The 15,000-nt window shown below is 50.5% G+C and overlaps 1 protein-coding gene across 1 annotated transcript in view; it reads left to right on the top strand.

Moving 5' to 3' along the window:
* dennd3a (DENN/MADD domain containing 3a) overlaps positions 1-15,000 on the top strand; it is a gene marked incomplete at its 3' end in the record, with an annotated part of 37,670 nt that overhangs the window by 4,037 nt on the left and 18,633 nt on the right. Inside the window, exons 2-14 of the mRNA XM_084461142.1 lie at positions 1,216-1,389; positions 4,961-5,249; positions 5,347-5,462; positions 6,354-6,481; positions 6,702-6,813; positions 8,172-8,291; positions 8,794-9,012; positions 10,414-10,529; positions 10,853-11,008; positions 11,474-11,570; positions 12,209-12,312; positions 12,405-12,586; positions 12,853-13,012. Coding sequence (XP_084317268.1) covers positions 1,309-1,389; positions 4,961-5,249; positions 5,347-5,462; positions 6,354-6,481; positions 6,702-6,813; positions 8,172-8,291; positions 8,794-9,012; positions 10,414-10,529; positions 10,853-11,008; positions 11,474-11,570; positions 12,209-12,312; positions 12,405-12,586; positions 12,853-13,012 — 1,880 coding nt within the window. The 5' untranslated portion in view covers positions 1,216-1,308. The remainder of the gene's footprint in view (positions 1-1,215; positions 1,390-4,960; positions 5,250-5,346; positions 5,463-6,353; positions 6,482-6,701; positions 6,814-8,171; positions 8,292-8,793; positions 9,013-10,413; positions 10,530-10,852; positions 11,009-11,473; positions 11,571-12,208; positions 12,313-12,404; positions 12,587-12,852; positions 13,013-15,000) is intronic.

Genomic DNA, 15,000 nt, shown 5'->3' with positions numbered 1-15,000 from the left:
TCTCAACACAGCTAGTTAGTCTCAACACAGCTAGTTAGTCTCAACACAGCTAGATAGTCTCCACCTAATTGAAGTATTCAGACCTACTGTAGCTTGTTTAGTGTAGTTATCAGAACTAGCTTGTTTACTCTCTAAGGAGAAGCTTGTAAAGCCTGAGTCCCACAAGCAGTACAGGGGCGGCTGTGGCTCAGGAGGGAGAGCGGCTCGTCCAATGATCGTAGGGTTGGCGGTTCGAATCCCGGCTCCTCCTGCCCACATGTCACTCTGTCCTTAGGCAAGACATTGAACCCCAAAATTGCTCCCAATGAGCAGGCTGGCATCTTGCATGGCAGCTGCCGCCATTGGTGTGTGAATGGGTGAATGAGAGGCCATTGTAAAGCGCTTTGGATGAAAGCACAATATAAGTGCAGTCATTTAAGGTGCAGTCCAGTAGTCAGTAACTTAGCTGGCGAGTCTTTCTGAGTCACACTAGCAGTAGTGTGTGTGTGTGTGAGTGTGTGTGTGTGTGTGTGTGTGTGTGTGTGTGTGTGTGTGTGTGTGTGTCTAGTCAGAAACTTAGCTGGTGATCTTTCTGAGTCACACTAGCAGTAAGTAACCTAGCTGGCGCGTCTTGTAGGTTTCAGCCTGAAGCTCAGTTAATGATTAAATGATGACTGGTGCATTAGTGTGAGAGGTGGGCTGATCTGGCCTGTGCCTTTAAGGTGCACACGTGGTCAGTTGTGTTGTTGATGCGTTGTTGTGTCTGTGCTCACCTCTCTGTGTGATGGGGGGGGGGGGGGCTCTGCCCGTATCTAACAGCTGAGATATGCAGAGAGATGGGGGGGGGTAAGAGATTCACAGGAAAATCTGTTTAGAATGTTACTGGTGGTTTCAGGTGAAATCTGGAGTGATGATAGATGATAGTGGTGTTTGTGTGACAGAGGGGGAGAGGGAGGGAGGGAGGGAGGGAGAGAGAGGAAGGAAGGAAGGAAGGAAGGAAGGAAGGGAGTAGAGTGAGAGAGAGGGAGAGAAAGAAAGATGGAGAGGCAAAGAAAGGAAGCGAGTAGGGAGAGACAGAGAGAGAGGGAGGGAGAGAGAGAGAGAGCATCTTATGTTGCTTTCACTCTCCCAGTCTGCAGTGGTTCTTGTTGGAGACTTACTAGGCAAGTTATAAAGTGTGTTTTTGTGCGTGCGTGTGTGTGTGTGTGGTCGTGCGCATGTGTGTGTTCATTCCAGCCACAGGTAGGCCATGGTCCAGAGGTTTCCTGTGTGGAGAGGAAGAGGAGGAGCAGGAAGAGATTGTGTGTGTGTCTAACCTCCTAGACGGGGATGGCCGACCTGCCGTCAGGGCTGCTGGAGGCTTGTGTGGTGTTGGGTGCCTCCTCTGATAAACTACGAGAGCTCTACCAGGTAGGTAGCTCCACACCAAACACATCAACTCTACTCTACTTTATTTGTCCCGGAGGGGCTGCTGGTTCTGCAGCAAACAGACAAAACAAGAGAGTACAGTACATACATACACAACATCAAGGTCAGCATCATGATCATCATCGTCAAAACAAGTGTCAAAATGACACCATCATCATCATCAACATCAACATCAATATCATCAACATGATTTTACTACTGGGTTCACACAGAGGGAATAGATAGATAAAGTGTATCTATCCATCCATCCATCCATCCATCCATCCATCCATCCACCCTCCCATCAATAAACAATACTAAAACTATCCGTAGTGGTGTATTGGTGACTGTAGTAGTCAATTTACCCTAATAGAAAATGTATTGAATTGGCCTCGGTGGTGGTTAAGAAGTAGATGTATACTGACTGTGTGTCCATAGAGAAGGTGGTATACTGTGTGTCCATAGAGAAGGTGGTATCCTGTGTGTCCATAGAGAAGGTGGTATCCTGTGTGTCCATAGAGAAGGTGGTATCCTGTGTGTCCATAGAGAAGGTGGTATCCTGTGTGTCCATAAAGAAGGTGGTATACTGTGTGTCCATAGAGAAGGTGGTATACTGTGTGTCCATAAAGAAGGTGGTATACTGTGTGTCCATAGAGAAGGTGGTATCCTGTGTGTCCATAAAGAAGGTGGTATACTGTGTGTCCATAGAGAAGGTGGTATACTGTGTGTCCATAGAGAAGGTGGTATCCTGTGTGTCCATAAAGAAGGTGGCATCCTGTGTGTCCATAGAGAAGGTGGTATACTGTGTGTCCATAGAGAAGGTGGCATCCTGTGTGTCCATAGAGAAGGTGGCATCCTGTGTGTCCATAAAGAAGGTGGTATCCTGTGTGTCCATAGAGAAGGTGGCATCCTGTGTGTCCATAGAGAAGGTGGCATCCTGTGTGTCCATAAAGAAGGTGGTATCCTGTGTGTCCATAGAGAAGGTGGCATCCTGTGTGTCCATAGAGAAGGTGGCATCCTGTGTGTCCATAAAGAAGGTGGTATCCTGTGTGTCCATAGAGAAGGTGGTATACTGTGTGTCCATAGAGAAGGTGGTATCCTGTGTGTCCATAGAGAAGGTGGTATCCTGTGTGTCCATAGAGAAGGTGGCATCCTGTGTGTCCATAGAGAAGGTGGTATACTGTGTGTCCATAGAGAAGGTGGCATCCTGTGTGTCCATAGAGAAGGTGGCATCCTGTGTGTCCATAGAGAAGGTGGTATCCTGTGTGTCCATAAAGAAGGTGGTATCCTGTGTGTCCGTGGTTAAACGTCTTCGGAGAGCGCAGACCTCCACCCGTGAATGCATATCGTCAGCATGTACAGTGACATTAGGGTTTCCATACTTAGAGGCGACATATGTCAAAAAGTGGTGCATCACCGTGTCAGTTTATGAGCAGTTGGGTTAGACACAGCTGGGGTCGGCTGAACGGGTGCTCTTCAGCTCTGCTCTCTGGTGGATCTCAGCTACCTGGAGCACATCACCCCCACCCTCATCCACCTTCACTGGCTCCCAACATCACCCCCACCCTCATCCACCTTCACTGGCTCCCCATCAAATCCTGCATCACCTACAAAACCCTCCTCATCACTTACAAGTCCCTCCATGCTCTGGCACCTCAGTACCTCACCGACCTCCTCCACCCCTACACTCAGTCACGGCCCCTGCGATCCTCAGACACCGGTCAGCTCTCCGTCCCCCGAACCAGACTGACCTCCTCCACCCCTACACTCAGTCACGGTCCCTGCGATCCTCAGACACCGGTCAGCTCTCCATCCCCCGAAGCAGACTGACCTCCTCCACCCCTACACTCAGTCACGGTCCCTGCGATCCTCAGACACCGGTCAGCTCTCCATCCCCCGAGGCAGACTGACCTCCTCCACCCCTACACTCAGTCACGGTCCCTGCGATCCTCAGACACCGGTCAGCTCTCCATCCCCCGAGGCAGACTGACCTCCTCCACCCCTACACTCAGTCACGGTCCCTGCGATCCTCAGACACCGGTCAGCTCTCCATCCCCCGAACCAGACTGACCTCCTCCACCCCTACACTCAGTCACGGTCCCTGCGATCCCCAGACACCGGTCAGCTCTCCATCCCCCGAACCAGACTGCGGACCTTTGGGGACAGAGCTTTCAGCGTGGCAGCTCCCACCCTCTGGAACTCCCTCCCTGTAGAACTCCGCAACGCCCCAACTCTGGACTGCTTCAAGAAACTTCTTAAAACTCACCTCTTTAACATCGCCTTTGACCTCTAGCTTCCGTTTCTTAATGTTGTGTGTCTCTGTCTACCATGTTTGTCTCTTGTCTGTTCTGCCCCTATGTAAAGCGACCTTGGGTTTTATGAAAGGCACTATATAAATGAAAGTTATTATTATTATTATTATTATTATTAGAGCGGTCACGGTGTCTTCTGGCTGCTGCAGCTGGCTGGACTGCGGAGCTGCTGTCTAGTCAGACTGGCCGTGTGAGCCGTGAGGAGGAGGAGACTGCAGCCCTCGCTGTACTCCGCCCTCGTGAGCTCGGTTGTAACGTGAATCCCGTAATGGGATATGTTACATTCTTTTTCAGAACTCTGTCAACACAAAAATTACCCCAATGACCAGAAAAACTCGCTAGATTTGTCGCTGGTCGCTTTTGACTTATTAAGTCGCCAAGGGCGCCTGGAAAGTCGCCAGATGGAGCGACAGTCGCCAAGTTGGCAACACTGGATATGACAGCACGGACGGCTGTAGTCTATTGCTAACTAGCTACGAGCATAGCTACCTAGTTGATCTTTGCCATCATATTTCGGTCCTAATATCCACAAATTAGCTAGGTCGCTAGCTGAATCAATCCTTCCTGCATGCTATCGATAGGTGACATTACCTAGCTAGAAGCTAACAGTGTATCCTAAACATGGATGTATTAAACGAAGCACCCATATGTGACAGTCTGGTCTATCTGGCAATGCTAATTATATGTGGATCTGCTCCATGATACGGATCCGCTCCAAAATTTAATGGGTTCTTCCTTGACCCATGCATCAAATTGATAGAATTGACAGACTGTCACTATGGATAGTAAATTGCCAGTTTGGGAACCTTTAAAATGTCTATCTGTGTATCTAGGACTGGGATGAGGAAGTGATTAGTGCTGATAAGATACTGTAAGGAAAAGCGATTACAAGAATCCCAATGTGTCTGTACCCATAGTGGTTATATACGGCAATTCAACTTTTCTATTCTATTTCTATTCTATTTCCCTCCCTCCGCCGAGTTTCATGAAAATCGGTCTGGTAGTTTATTTCTAATGTGTTGTGTGAAAATGAAGTTGTTGAGTAGAAATGTTCAGCTTGTTTAATTTATTCCTGTTCAAATACAGGACTTGACCTTACCCTCTCGTGTGTGTGTGTGCGCGTGTGTGTATGTGTACGTGTGTATGTGTGTACGTGTGTGTGCGTGTGTGTGTGCGCGCGTGTGTGTATGTGTACGTGTGTATGTGTACGTGTGTATGTGTACGTGTGTGCGCGTGTGTACGTGTGTGACGCGTCCTCTCAGTTGCAGCAGCAGGGGAAGGTCAAAGAGCTCCCCCTGTTGGAGGCGGAGGTACTGCAAGTCCATGCCCCGCCCTTTGTTACCAAGGAGACCAGAGTTGGTGAGGTGGCAGGCCACGCCCCCGCCTTCAGCAGGGTCCAGAAGAGGAAGAGCTTCATCAAGAAGAAGAGGGAGAGGCCAACCACGGCCAATGGAGGACCAGCCAATCACGGCGAGGGAGGCGGGGCCACGGAGGACATCAGTGTTCCGAAAGACATCGACCTCATCGCCCTGCCTCAGCTCTGTTTCCCTGGTAACACTACAACCCCCAGCCCCCTGGGCCCCAGATCCCAAATTGTTCTTGTTGTTGTTTTTATTTGCCGTCTAATGACTCTTATCTCATTGGCCAGGTGGTCTCCAGATCACCAATGAGCAGAGAGAAGATTCCTACCACTTCCTGGTGTTCACGGATGTGTTAGGCAACAGGACACATGGAGTAGTGGTGCAGTACTACAGGCCCATACAGGTACTCTACATCATAATACTACACAGTACTACACAGTACTACACAATACTATACAGTATTACAGATCTAGTACACTACATCATAATACTACACAATACTACACAGTACTACACAATACTATACAGTATTACAGATCTAGTACACTACATCATAATACTACACAATACTACACAGTACTACACAATACTATACAGTATTACAGATCTAGTACACTACATCATAATACTACACAATACTACACAGTACTACACAATACTATACAGTATTACAGATCTAGTACACTACATCATAATACTACACAATACTACACAGTACTACACAATACTATACAGTACTACAGATCTAGTACACTACATCATAATACTACACAATACTACACAGTACTACACAATACTATACAGTACTACAGATCTAGTACACTACATCATAATACTACACAATACTACACAGTACTACAGATGTAGTACACTACATCATAATACTACACAATACAACACAGTACTACACAACAATATACAGTGCCACAGGCCCATACAGGTACACTACATCATAATACTACACAGTACTACACAATACTATACAGTACTCCAGGCTTATACAGGTACATTTTGGGAGGGGGGGTGCAACAGACAAGTCGCAGAAGACAGCCAGATTGAGGAAACATATGACATAAACATATTATTTCAATACATAAACATATTATTTCAATACATAAACATATTATTTCAATACATACACATATTATTTCAATACATAAACATATTATTTCAATACATAAACATATTATCTGGCAGTCAACATCCTCAGGCTGTGACTGGTCAGTGTCATCAGGTCGTGACCCGTCAGCTGGTGATAACACAAGTCTTCTCATTGGCTGTTTTGCTCTTCCAGGCCCCTCAGGAGGGCGGCGTCCACAACGGCCACCGCCCCTCCTCCAAGTCCCGCCTCTATGCGGCTCACAGCGTGTGCATCATCTCCAAGTACCCGTACTACACCGCCCTGAGGGACTGTCTCTCCTGGTGAGGAGGAAAGATGGCGGCTCCCTGTGCGACGGGGGCGTCGCCGCCTCGCTCTTCCGTCCTCACTCCCCTCTCTGTGGGGATTCCATCTGGTCCTCTTGACTTCACAAGCACAACGTGACCTGACGTCCCCATAAGCGCCGCTTTAAGCCGGCTACGGCGTCCATCTTAATGCGTCCGTTGATAAACACAGTGTCTGAAGGCGTTTTTGTTTCCCCAGTCTGACCAGCCAGCTGAAGCCGGCCAGGATGGGGGACTGTGAGGAGAAGGTGAAGGAGTTCTCGGCCAAGCTCGCCCTGGTCCCCATCCCACCTCCGGGCCAGCTGCATGTGGTGAGACACGGCGCTCTCACCCCACTCTCTAGACCGTCTATATCTGCTGTTTTACACTCTCTAGACCGTCTATATCTGCTGTTTTACACTCTCTAGACCAGTGGTTCTTAACCTTGTTGGAGGTACTGAACCCCAACAGTTTCATATGCGCATTCACCGAACCCTTCTTAATTGGAAAAATAAAATATGATTTTTTCAAATTCAAAACATAGGTATATATTTTACTGGTGCACAAAATGAACCGTGCATCAACATCACTGTGTTCAAAGAACAAAACCATCAAAACATGATTTTCACACAAAAACAAAAACATAATAATGAATATTTACTGCAAATCAGTGTGACTTCTGCTGTTGCCTTTCAGAGACCAGTTCAGAAATGTGCAGCTTCACCATGGCAAGTGCCACTCTCATGTCATTTTCGCAACAAAGTCTGTTCCTTTCACAATCACACGACGTACCATGACGACAGTCACAAGTCGACTACTGAGCGCACCAAATTCCCTGCAGCACAGATAGGTCAAGCGATGTAGCGTGGTCACCTGCAGCCAATGATGGCCAAGCGGGGCGTGTCATCACGAATCATATGAGTCGGGTGTGTGTCTTGACCTCCGCCGAACCCCTGAGACTGACTCACCGAACCCCTGGGGTTCGATCGAACCCAGGTTAAGAACCACTGCTCTAGACTGTCTATATCTGCTGTTTTACACTCTCTAGACCGTCTATATCTGCTGTTTAACACTCTCTAGACCGTCTATATCTGCTGTTTTACACTCTCTAGACCGTCTATATCTGCTGTTTTACACTCTCTAGACCGTTTATTATCTGTTTGTAGACGGCGCTTGGACACTGACCCTTATTCCAAGAAAATATATTCCCCTATATATTAACTATCAATATATTATATTGTAATATATGTATGTAAAATATATGGAGGAAATATACAGAATTCCATACAGTATATTGCAGTATATTGGAACCACTACTTTCCTATTTATGGAAATGTATTGTTTGATATATATTACATTATCTTTTCTAATATCACAATCCATTTTCCTAAGGGCTACTCTGTTTCCTAAGGGCTGCTCTGTTTCCTAAGGGCTGCTCTGTTTCCTAAGGGCTACTCTGTTTCCTAAGGGCTACTCTGTTTCCTAAGGGCTACTCTGTTTCCTAAGGGCTGCTCTGTTTCCTAAGGGCTGCTCTGTCTGATGTGTGTGTGTGTCTGTTGCAGGTGTTCAGTCTGAGGCCCCTCCAGGTGTTTCTGCTCTGTCTGATGTGTGTGTGTGTCTGTTGCAGGTGTTCAGTCTGAGGCCCCTCCAGGTGTTTCTGCCCTGTCTGATGTGTGTGTGTCTGTTGCAGGTGTTCAGTCTGAAGCCCCTCCAGGTGTTTCTGCCCTCCAGAGAGGACCAGGACAGACCTGCCGTGGACCTGGACCTACACCTGGCCTTCCTCTGCTTCAGACCTACGCAACTGCTCCAGGTACAGTACTGCTCTAGGCTAGCTTAGCCTAGCCAAGCCTAGCCTAGCCCCAGATTCACACAGCTGCTACGGGTACAGTACTGCTCTAGGCTAGCTTAGCCTAGCCTAGCCTAGCCCCAGATTCACACAGCTGCTACAGGTAAAGTACTGTTCTAGGCTAGCTTAGCCTAGCCTAGCCTAGCCCCAGATTCACACAGCTGCTACAGGTACAGTACTGTTCTAGGCTAGCTTAGCCTAGCCCCAGATTCACACAGCTGCTACAGGTACAGTAAGCTTCTAGGCTAGCTTAGCCTAGCCCCAGATTCACACAGCTGCTACAGGTACAGTACGCTTCTAGGCTTAGCTTAGCTTAGACCCACTCAACTGCTAAAGGTGGTTCTAACCTAGCCTAGCCTCAGATTCACTGATATTTAGCTGCTACAGCTGAGCCCAGTCTAGCCTACCCTAGTCTAGCCCCAGACCGTACCGCCACCACATCCCCACCATGTGTGTGGTTCCTCAGATCCTGGCCAGCTTGCTGATGGAGCAGCGGGTGGTCCTGTTGTCCCGGGACTGGGCCCGGCTGACCCTGGTGGCCGAGGCCGTGATGCTGCTCCTCTACCCGCTCTCCTGGCAGCACCCCTACGTGCCGGTGCTGGCCCACCAGATGCTGGACTTCCTGATGGCGCCCACCGCCTACCTGATGGGCTGCCATCTGCACCACTACGACGACGTGGCGCCGGTAAGACTGGACCCCCCCCCCCCTCTCAGCCGCAGGGACGAGGACTGACTGGTCTGACTCACTATCCGGATGTGTTTGTTTTGGAGGGGATGAGCCTAATCATTCGTTTATTACCGCCCAATCAGTGGTGAAGAAAGATTTTTCCCGGCCCAATCAGATTCAATCAAGACTACGTGAAACGACGACAACCTAGCAACTGCTCCGCCCCGAGACGATTGTGATTGGTTTAAAGAAATGCAGCGTCCTTCCCCCTATCTCCGAATGGTAGAGTCCAGCCAGACCTTTTTCCAGCGCTGGCACAGTGTACACAAAGTGTGGAGATCGCTCTGGCTATGCGAGACTAGGAACTAAACATTACTAAACATGACCAAAGCCAAGCACTGGACGCTTTTATCCAAAGAAAACGTGCCGGACAGTTGGGGGTAGTAATATTAGCCTGGAACTCCAGTCAGACTGTATGTAGGGGACTGGGACAGTGGAGTTACTACTAGGTAGCCATGTTGGACAGGACAGTAGAGGAAATGGTGTTGACAGCCAAAGGTTTAATCTCATCTAATCCTAATCTAGTAAACGGAGTGGGAGGGTAGCAGTACTAGCATCCGAGACGAATACTACAGTCATCTACCGTGCTGTGCTGCTAGACAGAGCGAGAGGGTGATGACTGAACGCCAGTCGCAGGACAGATGACTCAGCCTGCCCCACAGTCCTGCTGGTCATCGTCTGTGAGAGAGGAGCTTCATCCCGGGCCTCTCTGTGAGAGAGGAGCTTCATCCCGGGCCTCTCTGTGAGAGAGGAGCTTCATCCCTGGCCTCTCTGTGAGAGAGGAGCTTCATCCCTGGCCTCTCTGGTGACGCCAGCCCCTGGCACCACCACAGGGGAGGGGTCAAGAGTGGACGCCCCGAGAGGACGCTAGTCAGTCAAGGGATTGAATGTGCTGACGCCGTACCCTGAGTCATCGCACACACACACACGTGCACACACACATGCACACACGCACGCTCACTCACTCACACACAACACAGGTCAGTGTCAGACACTCACACAAACACACGCGCGCGTGCACACACACACACGCACAACACAGGTCAGTGTCAGGCACACACACACACATTAACATTAGACACACACACACACACACACTCAGTGCAGGTTGATTGTGTGCGTTGACCGTGCTCCGCTGTCACTGGGCTGGGAGGCTGTCGCTGAGGGAGGCTATTGTTTATTTGAGTCCTGGGGGGCAGGGTGTGTGCCCTTTCTGGAATGTGTGTGTGTGTGTGTGTGTGTGTGTGTGTCTAATGTTGATGTGTGTGTGCCTGACACTGACCTGTGTGTGTGTGTGTCCATTGTTAATATGTGTGTATGTGCGTGTGTGCGCGCGTGTGTGTGCGTGTGTGTGGACAGGAGACAGAAGGCCTGATCCTGGCTAACATAGACGAGGGTGCCGTGTTCTCCTCCTGCTCTGATACCGTCGACCTTCCAGACATCCCAGAGACGGCCAGAGAGTACTTCACCTCACGGTGGGACACACACACGCACACACGCACACGCACGCACACACACATGCACGGACGCACACACACACACGCACGGACGCACACGCACACACACACGCACACACACACGCACGGACGCACACGCACACACACATGCACATACACACACACACCAACAACACTTCAGACAGTCAGGCAATAATGTGTGTGTGTGTGCGCGTGTGTGCGCGTGTGCACGCGTGCGTGCGCTTGCATGTGTGTGTGCGTGTGTGTACGTGTGTGTGCGTGTGCGTGCATGTGTGTGTGCGTGCGCGCGTGTGCGCGTGCGCGTGTGTGTGCGCGTGCAGGGTGGAGGGGCTGCAGATGCACTATGACCTGGAGCTGTGCCACCAGGGCGTCAGCGCAGAGGTGAACGAGCAGCGGGCCCGGAGGAGAACCTGGCAGAGGAACCTCAACACGCAGATCCAGAACATCACTCTGGAGCTCATCGTCAACATCTTCAGGTGCACACCTGCTCGCCCGTCCTCTGCTCTGAATGCTGGGATGTGGGATGTAGTGACGTTGATGTTGGGATGATAGTGTTGTGATGATAATGTTGTGATGATAGTGTTGTGATGATAGTGTTGTGATGATAGTGTTGTGATGATAGTGTTGTGATGATAATGTTGTGATGATAGTGTTGTGATGTGATAATGTTGTGACATTGATGTTGTGATGATAGAGCTGTGATGTGATCATTTTGTGGGGATATTTGGATGATAATGTGTTGATGATAATGTTGTGATGATAATATGGTGATAATGTTGAGATAATGTTGTGGCAATAATGTTGTGGGGATAATGTTGTTGTGATAATGTTGTGATGGTAATATGGTGATAATGTTGAGATAATGTTGTTGTGATAATGTTGTTGTGATAATGTTGTTGTGATAATGTTGTGATGATAATTGTGGTGCTCACTTCCTCCAGAGATGTCCATGAACATCTGAACTATGAACACCGAGTCTTCAACAGTGAGGAGTTTCTCCAGTCCAGAGAGCTTTCTGACCAGCCCTTCTACCGCAAGGTGTGTGTTCTGAGGAGGAGATACGAAGGCGAGGGATTGACTATAGCTGTGTTCGGAATCGCTCCCTCGTTCCCTCACTCCCTATTCCCTATATAGGGTTCACCATGTAGTGAACTACCTAGGGAACGGAGCAAATGTAGGGTACATGCACTGTTCCCTGCATATCAAGGTGAATTGTGGGTAATAAATAGTGGACTATATAGGGAACGAAAATTCCGTGGAGAATTCGGACACTACAAACAAAATGGCTGACGCCCTATATAGTGCACTATATAGTGAATAGGGAGCAATTCCGAACACAGCTTAGGTCTTGCCCAACTGTGAAGCTCCATGGCTGCTGAAGCCAGAATATCTTTGATGATGGGGGCGTGTTTTAACATTACCTGGTGATGGGGGCGTGTTTTAACATTACCTGGTGATGGGGGCGTGTTTTAACATTACCTGGTGATGGGGGCGTGTTTTAACATTACCTGGTGATGGGGGCGTGTTTTAACATTACCTGGTGATGGGGGTGTGTTTTAACATTACCTGGTGATGGGGGCGTGTTTTAACATTACCTGGTGATGGGGGCGTGTTTTAACATTACCTGGTGATGGGGGTGTGTTTTAACATTACCTGGCGATGGGGGCGTGTTTCAGGTGCTGGAGACGCACATGTTCCACTCCTTCCTGCGAGATCGTCTCAACAGGAAGATGGACGCCTACACACGCCTGGAGCTCAGCACCCGCACAGAGGCGCACAAGTAACACACACACACACACACAGATTTACAGCCGACACACCCCGATACACATGCTTGCTTCTAACCCGGTCCGCCCCCCCCCCCCCCCCCAGACTGCGGGCGATGACGGAGTCCCCGCGGAGGCCCACCATGCAGGAGATGGCGCGCAGCTATAGCACCCCGGAGAGCCGGCTCAGCAGGAGGCTGGGCCAGAGCCTGCCCAACCTGGGGGAGGAGAGACCCCCGACCGGCTCCGTCAGACAGAACTCCCTGAAGAAGATCCCCTCTGAGAGCAGTACGCAGCCCGGCGGGGTCTCAGCGCTGTGCACATGGGGCTGAGTCTCAATCCTGTATATATATGCTTCCCGCCCTTCTCCTGTTCCTCCAGCTGATCTTTCCTCCTCCTCTCCCCTCCTTTCCACTCCGCTCTTCTCCCCTCCCCTCCTCTCCCCTTCCCCTCTCCTCCTCTCCTCCTCTCCTCCTCCCCTCCTCTCCTCTCCCCTTTCCCTCTCCTCCTCTCCCCTCCCCCTTCCCTCTCCTCCTCTCCTCCCTCTCCTCTAGTTCTCCGGGTTCCTCAGAAGTCCATCCAGACGTTCAGGCTCCCGGAGTTCCCTCCCCCGCTGGCCTACCAGTACGTCCAGAACTACCACTCTGACACCATCGCTCTCCTGGGGAACGCCATCGACGCCACGCCCGCCGAGGACTCCGCCCTCCTGGCCAGGTATGCCGTTGTCGGGGGTAACAAAGGTATTCTCCCCACTATACCTTTTTTAATATGCGTGGAAGCACACCTACTACAGAGCACAGCAAACAGATACTAGTACACTACAGAGCACACTACACAGATACTAGTACACACAGATACTACTGTGCAGAGCACACAGATACTACTGTAGTACACACACCTACTACAGAGCACACTACACAGATACTAGTACACTACAGAGCACACTACACAGATACTAGTACACTACAGAGCACACTACACAGATACTAGTACACTACAGAGCACAGTACACAGATACTAGTACACACACCTACTACAGAGCACAGCACACAGATACTAGTACACTACAGAGCACAATACACATATACTAGTACACACACATACTACAGTATACACACAGACATACTACAGTAAACATATACTACAGTAGTACACACACACACACAACAGTACACACACAGACACACCTACTACAGTACAGTACAACGTACACACACATACTACAGTATACCACAGTACACGGTTCTAACACTGTACTCCGTTACACACACACATATACTCACTCAACCATGGCAGCAGATCGGCCCTTCATTTGTCCGATGCAGAAAGTGACCCGGCCCAACCTAGGGGATATAGATCAAAGAGGGGCAGAGTAAAAACACCATCTTACTGGGTGCACGGTCCAGAAAAGGTTCTGTTCAAATTGCAAAGATACCAGCAGCCGCAAGTATGTCCAGTTTTAGGATGATTGAATACCTTCTCACAGCCTAACGGAGGTCTGAACACTGAGGAAGACCTCTTGGCCGAAACGTCCGTTTGCCGGTGCTGTGAGAAAATATTAAATCATCCTAAAACTGGTCATAGCCGTGAGCGCCGGCATCTTTGCCTTTCCAACCTAGAGAACACCCACCTCACCAAACACCCACCCCACCCAACACCCACCCAACACCCAACACCCACCCCACCCAACACCCTCCTCACCCAACACCCACCTCACCCAACACCCTCCTCACCCAACACCCTCCTCACCCAACACCCTCCTCACCCAACACCCTCCTCACCCAACACTCTCCTCACCCACCACCCTCCTCACCCAACACCCACCCCACCCAACACCCACCCCACCCAACACCCACCCCACCCAACACCCACCCCACCAAACACCCACCCCACCCAACACCCACCCCACCCAACACCCTCCTCACCCAACACCCTCCTCACCCAACACCCTCCTCACCCAACACCCTCCTCACCCAACACCCACCTTACCCAACACCCTCCTCACCCAACACCCTCCTCACCCAACACCCTCCTCACCCAACACCCTCCTCACCCAACACCCTCCTCACCCAACACCCTCCTCACCCAACACCCACCCCACCCAACACCCTCCCCACCCAACACCCACCTCACCCAACACCCACCTCACCCAACACCCACCCCACCCAACACTCTCCTCACCCAACACCCACCCCACCCAACACCCTCCTCACCCAACAACCACCCCACCCAACACCCTCCTCACCCAACACCCTCCTCACCCAACACTCTCCTCACCCAACACCCACCTCACCCAACACCCACCTCACCCAACACCCTCCTCACCCAACACCCACCTCACCCAACACCCACCTCACCCAACACCCTCCTCACCCAACACCCTCCTCACCCAACACTCTCCTCACCCAACACCCACCTCACCCAACACCCACCTCACCCAACACCCTCCTCACCCAACACCCTCCTCACCCAACACTCTCCTCACCCAACACCCACCTCACCCAACACCCACCTCACCCAACACCCACCTCACCCAACACCCACCTCACCCAACACCCTCCTCACCCAACACCCACCCCACCCAACACCCTCCTCACCCAACACCCACCCCACCAAACACCCACCTCACCCAACACTCTCCTCACCCAACACCCACCTCACCCAACACCCACCACCCTCCTCACCCAACACCCACCCCACCC

This window comes from Borostomias antarcticus (assembly GCF_949987555.1).
Source record: "Borostomias antarcticus genome assembly, chromosome: 36".
NCBI lineage: Eukaryota > Metazoa > Chordata > Actinopteri > Stomiiformes > Stomiidae > Borostomias > Borostomias antarcticus.
Note: the sequence above shows the minus strand (reverse complement) of the source record. Positions and strands in the feature narration are given on the sequence as shown.